General features: G+C 41.9%; 1 protein-coding gene across 1 annotated transcript in view; it reads left to right on the top strand.

Moving 5' to 3' along the window:
• Positions 1-512, top strand: part of LOC102754353 (PRAME family member 8) — a 1,833-nt gene extending 1,321 nt beyond the window's left edge. The window contains exon 2 of the mRNA XM_006769210.1: positions 6-512. Within this exon, the coding sequence (XP_006769273.1) occupies positions 6-512 (507 nt within the window). The remainder of the gene's footprint in view (positions 1-5) is intronic.
• The last annotated feature ends 4,832 nt before the right edge of the window (positions 513-5,344 follow it).

The raw sequence follows: 5,344 nt of genomic DNA, 5'->3' as shown, positions 1-5,344 counted from the left end.
TGCAGCAGACCCCCTTGGACAAACTCTCCATAGAAAATTGCCAGCGGCTGACGCATTCAGACCTGACACACCTGTTCCAGTGCCCGAACCTCAGGCAGCTGAAGTCCCTGCATCTGTTTCGCCTCAGGCTCGCGGATTTTAGTCTTGAGCCCCTCCGAGCTCTGCTGGAGGCAGTGGCACCCACCCTCCAGGACCTGCGCCTGGATAACTGTGCGATGGTGGACTCCCAAGTCAAGGCCATCCTGCCTGTCCTAAGCTGCTGTCACCAGCTCAGGGACTTCACCGTCTCTGAGAACCACCTCTCCATGGCCACCATAGAGAAGCTGCTGCGCCACACAGCTGTGCTGCCCAGTTTGGAGAGCATACTGTACCCCATCCCCCTGGAGTATTACAGGACCCAGGGGACTGTGGATAAGGAGAGACTTGCCCTGTTTGGGGATGACTTAATGGGGATGCTGAGGGAGTTAGAACATCCCAACATCATCTGTCCTGGCACCAAGTACTGTCACTAATGTGGCAACAGTAAAATCTATGATGTGGAGTTTTCATGACGTGTAGCCATACCGTGCCCCTGTAATGACCTGGCTCAGTGGGAACACTCAGCAGAAGCTTTGTTCTGGGCCCTTGGAGGCTATAATATAGAACCGGGTGCATTATGCAGGGGGCACCCACGTTCCAGATTCATGCTCCTGTGAATGGGGAAAGGAAGGGACCAAACCCAGGTCCACGATTACAGGGGAAAATGCTGGGGAGTTCATGGGACCTCAGTGACCAAGTGTCCTAGAATCAGAAACATGAATCTGAACTGGTTGGGGAGGGGAAGAGGTATTTGAGCTCCAGCTGCATTGGTGGTAGGTAATTCTGGGGTGGATGATTGTAAAGGAATGATCAGAAATAAGACAATTTCAAAGGCCAAAAAAAAAAAGATGCTCCCCCCCAAAAAAATGTATACACACTTTAACAGTTGATAGCTCAATTTTGAAAATGAAATGTGTTTTAATAAACACTGCTTTTATAATTATTCAAAGTGTGTGTACACATTTTTTGGGACACCCTACATATTTATAACATGTGGCCTTATACTTTTTAGTAACTCAAAATAGTCTCAGGCAGTGATTTTCAACTGGTATGTCACTAGAGGCACACTGGAGTGCTGCAAGAATTATTAAAACATGGTTATTTAGTCAGCGGCACTGACCTCCTTGCCCTTAGACCAGCGGTTCTCAACCTGTGGGTCGCGACCCCTTTGGGGGTCAAACAACCCTTTCACAGGAGTCGCCTAAGACCAAATTTTCAATGGTCTTAGGAACTGAGACACTGCTCCTCTATCTGTCTCCAGGCGTGTCCACCCACATGCAGATACACCCACATATGAGTACCCAGCGTATTAAAGGGTTGCGGCATTGGGAAGGTTGAGAATCACTGCCTTAGGCTGTCAAAAAAAAAAAAAAGACAACTGCCAACAATAGCCCGTGTGATTGAATCAAAATTATGCCTTTATTTATTTTTGTCAGATCAGCATACACACACACACACACAAACACACACACACATATACTAGAGGCCCGGTGCATGAAATTTGTGCGCAGGAAGGAGGGTGTCCCTTAGCCCAGCCTGCACCCCCTTGCAGTCCAGGACCCCTCACTCCTTACTGCCTGCCTGCTCACTGCTCCTAACCATTCAGCTCGTTGCTCTTTAGCGCTGCCACGGGGGTGGGAGAGGCTCCTGCCACTGCCGCTGTGCTCACCAGCCATGAGCCCAGGTTCTCGCTGAGCGGTGCTCCCCCCGTGGGAGCTCACTGACCACCAGGGGCAGCTCCTGCATTGAGTATCTTCCCCCTGGTGATCAGTGTGCATCATAGCAACCGATCATTCTGGTCATTCTGCTGTAACAGTTGCTTAGGCTTTTATTATACAGATATTTGTTGTTGTGCCACAGAATTTTAGTAATTAGTGTAGGTGTGCCATAATATAAAAGAGGTTAAAAATCACTGGTCTAAGGCATTGAAAAATAAGGAACATGTAATCCAAAATAATAATAGCATTGGTTTTTGTTATTTCCTTTACCAGTGGGAAAATTCCTAGGGTCTTTGTAGTGAAGGAAAATGTTTTTTTGTGAGCTTTGGCTGTGCACAGTTGCCAAGTGTCAGTCATCTACACAGATATCATCAAACATAAGCAAAACAAATTTCAGTAGCTACTGGAAGAGCAACAGTTACTTATGTAAGTAACTTTGTGCTAAGCTGAGTAAATATGCATGAAGTACATTGATCAGTGTTAAGCACACTATGTGTGATATTTAGCCTGTAAACTTATCCTTGTGATAACTGCAAATACAGAGAAATTGAAAAACCAAAATAATTTTGAGTGGGATGTAGCTGCTGACTGGGAACAATACAGATTAGAATCCCTAAATATCTAACTCATGAGATGCATGACCAACATATGTGATGGCATTGTATTCTATAATGTAGTTTTTTTGGCTTACTTGTATATATGTAGTTTATACTCAAATAGTTTCTCACTGCATAATAAAGAAGGTTTTTACACTTTAAATTCCCCCATGAAGATTATCTGAGATGGAAGGCTATTCAAGTTATATGATCAGTACTGTGACCCAAATGTATTAAACACACACACACACAAACAAAGCAACAAAAACACAAGAAAAACCTGATGGGTTTCTGCAGTTAATTCTGGATGTTTGTGAAGCTCATTCCACCTTGGGTGAAACGTTTAATGTAGAAAATGACATCTCTTGACAGTAATCAGTGGTATGAATGTCCCAAGGAGGTAGGTATCCTTTAGGGCAGTGAGCAGGAGCTGGGAATAATTAAATAAAGAAGGAAAATTCATCCAGGAATCAGAAAAGTTTTCCTGGAAATTTTAACAGAGATAGAACTGCAGGACCATGCGAATAATGAGTCATGGAGATTGTAAATAATGGATGTTTCTCTAGTTTTGTAGACCTGTGATAGTAACCATTGTCATAGGTTTTGTTTGTTCCTTTTTAATTAGTACTATAGTGGGTCATGGTTTTCATTTGACTATTGGACCACTCTCATATTTATCTGCTATTCTAGAGAGTCAAACAATTAAACATTACATATTTTCTTGAAAATAAACATGATTTCCCTAGCTTTAAAGATTGATGCTTTATATTTAGCTACCAAACCCATAGGAAGAATTATTAAACCCAAAGAAGTTGGCATTTATTAATTTATATAATCTTTTTTTTATATATATATTTTATTGATTTTTTACAGAGAGGAAGGGAGAGAGATAGAGAGTTAGAAACATCGATGAGAGAGAAACATCGATCAGCTGCCTCCTGCACATCCCCCACTGGGGAAGTGCCCGCAACCCAGGTACATGCCCTTGACCGGAATCAAACCCGGGACCCTTCAGTCCGCAGGCCGACGCTCTATCCACTAAGCCAAACCGGTTTCGGCTAATTTGTATAATCTTATAACTGACCTATACCTATTGCTTTGTTCAGAAATAAAGCAGAGAGCTTTCTAAATAGCGTTTTGTGTACACAATAGTCTATTATCAATTTAAATGTTTGTGGGCAACATTATTCTTATAATGTGATTGAGCTATCTGCTGATAATCAAAGTATCCAACGCATATTCTGCATTTTTATTTCCTAACATGAATAAATAAATACATTAGCTAGCAAATGTTAATGACCACTTACAATAAGTAGATTCACAGATAAAATCTGCATTAAAAGATCATTAGCACTGGGGGTTGAATACAAAACTATGGAAATGAGTTCCAAACACTTAATTCTCTCATTCTATCTTCCCAGAGTTAGATACATACCTCAAGATATAAATGAACCCAAGACAATTTTAGTGGCATATGGGGTAACATATTTCTTTTTTGCATTTATAATTAGACACAGCGAGTCAGAGATCTCAGCCACAGTGCTGGTTTGAGCTCCTTGCACGTTTCCTGAGCCTGCTCAATGATAGATCTCAGCCTTGGATGATTCCTCTACCAGATGTCATATGAACACATTATAAAGTACTATCGCTTGGCTTTCGGTTACAATCTGCCTTTGGTTTGGAATAGTACGGTATATATCTTTTTCTTTTTTTCTCTCTCTATCTTTGTCTCTCTTTATCTCTTTCCAACTCTCTTTTTGTCTCTCTCTCTCTCTGTCACTCTATTTCCTGTTTTGATTAATTTTCTGAAACTACTAGTAGTCATTAGTACAGAATTACCTATAGTTGCTCACATATTCTACCCATTTTTTGTGAAATCCCTGCCACGTTTCAGCTTCTAGGTGACGCCATGGGCTGGAAAGATCACTGGAAAGTTTCCAGATGGCTTCAGAAGTGGTAACATTTGGCCTCAGAGATATTTCTTTAGTTCTTCTCCATATCCAGCATTTAAGTATTAACCATTTAACACACTTACACACACCTCACATATGTTCTTTCAGAAACGGAAGGCACATTGTTCTAAAACAAAAAGGACTAGAGTACTTTCAAGGTCAAAGACCCGCAGCCATGGACAGGGGTGCGCTCAGCAGAAAGGCAGGCCTCACAGCTGCCGCACACCTCTCTCTCCCCAGGGCTCCCTTGCCCCTTTTAGAGGAATGCATTCTCCTTGGATACTCTCTTTTCCTGATCCCCAATGTCCAGAGAATAGAAGCAGGGCCAGGGTGTGTCCGCAGCATTATAATTAGACTCTGCCCACAGCATGATTCGATGGTAGTCTGAGCCTCTCAGCTTCATTTGTAACCCATCTATTTTCCAAACACTGCTTCTCAGGCCTCCTGTCAACATGAGTTCTCTTTATCATCTAATTAATTTTTGTTTTGCCTATTTTACCGTCAGCTAACTACTATTGCTTGTATCCCAGAGACTTGACCAGTATGATACACACTCCCACAGTGGTCCTCTTATTTGGTAAACATTGTAATAACTCTGTACTGTATGGGGGGAAATGCTGTGAGTGCGTGGGTGAGCATGAGGAGAAGCCTCGGGAAGTACATGGAGAACTTTCCTGGTGATGGTCACAGTGGAAATTGTAATATCCTCTGATAGCTCACATATTTTCAAAGTAAACTAGAAAGTATCTTGATTTTCAGAGATATTACAATTAAATGGTTACTTTCCTAATTTTCTCACCAGAACACATTTTTATAAATTGCCTTTGTTTGGAATGATGAGAACTATAGTGGAGACTTTAGAAGTGAGAATGGAAAATCAGAATGAAAGGCCTTTTCCCCACCCAAAGATGGAGATTTGGGCTAGAGTTTCTCCCACTTTGTTTCCCAAGATTAATACTGTTACAGCTTTCCAAAATCCTTGTGTGTAAGTAGCACCTCT

Source organism: Myotis davidii, unplaced genomic scaffold, assembly GCF_000327345.1.
Source record: "Myotis davidii unplaced genomic scaffold, ASM32734v1 scaffold2364, whole genome shotgun sequence".
Classification (NCBI taxonomy): domain Eukaryota; kingdom Metazoa; phylum Chordata; class Mammalia; order Chiroptera; family Vespertilionidae; genus Myotis; species Myotis davidii.
This window is presented reverse-complemented; position numbering and strand designations above follow the sequence as displayed.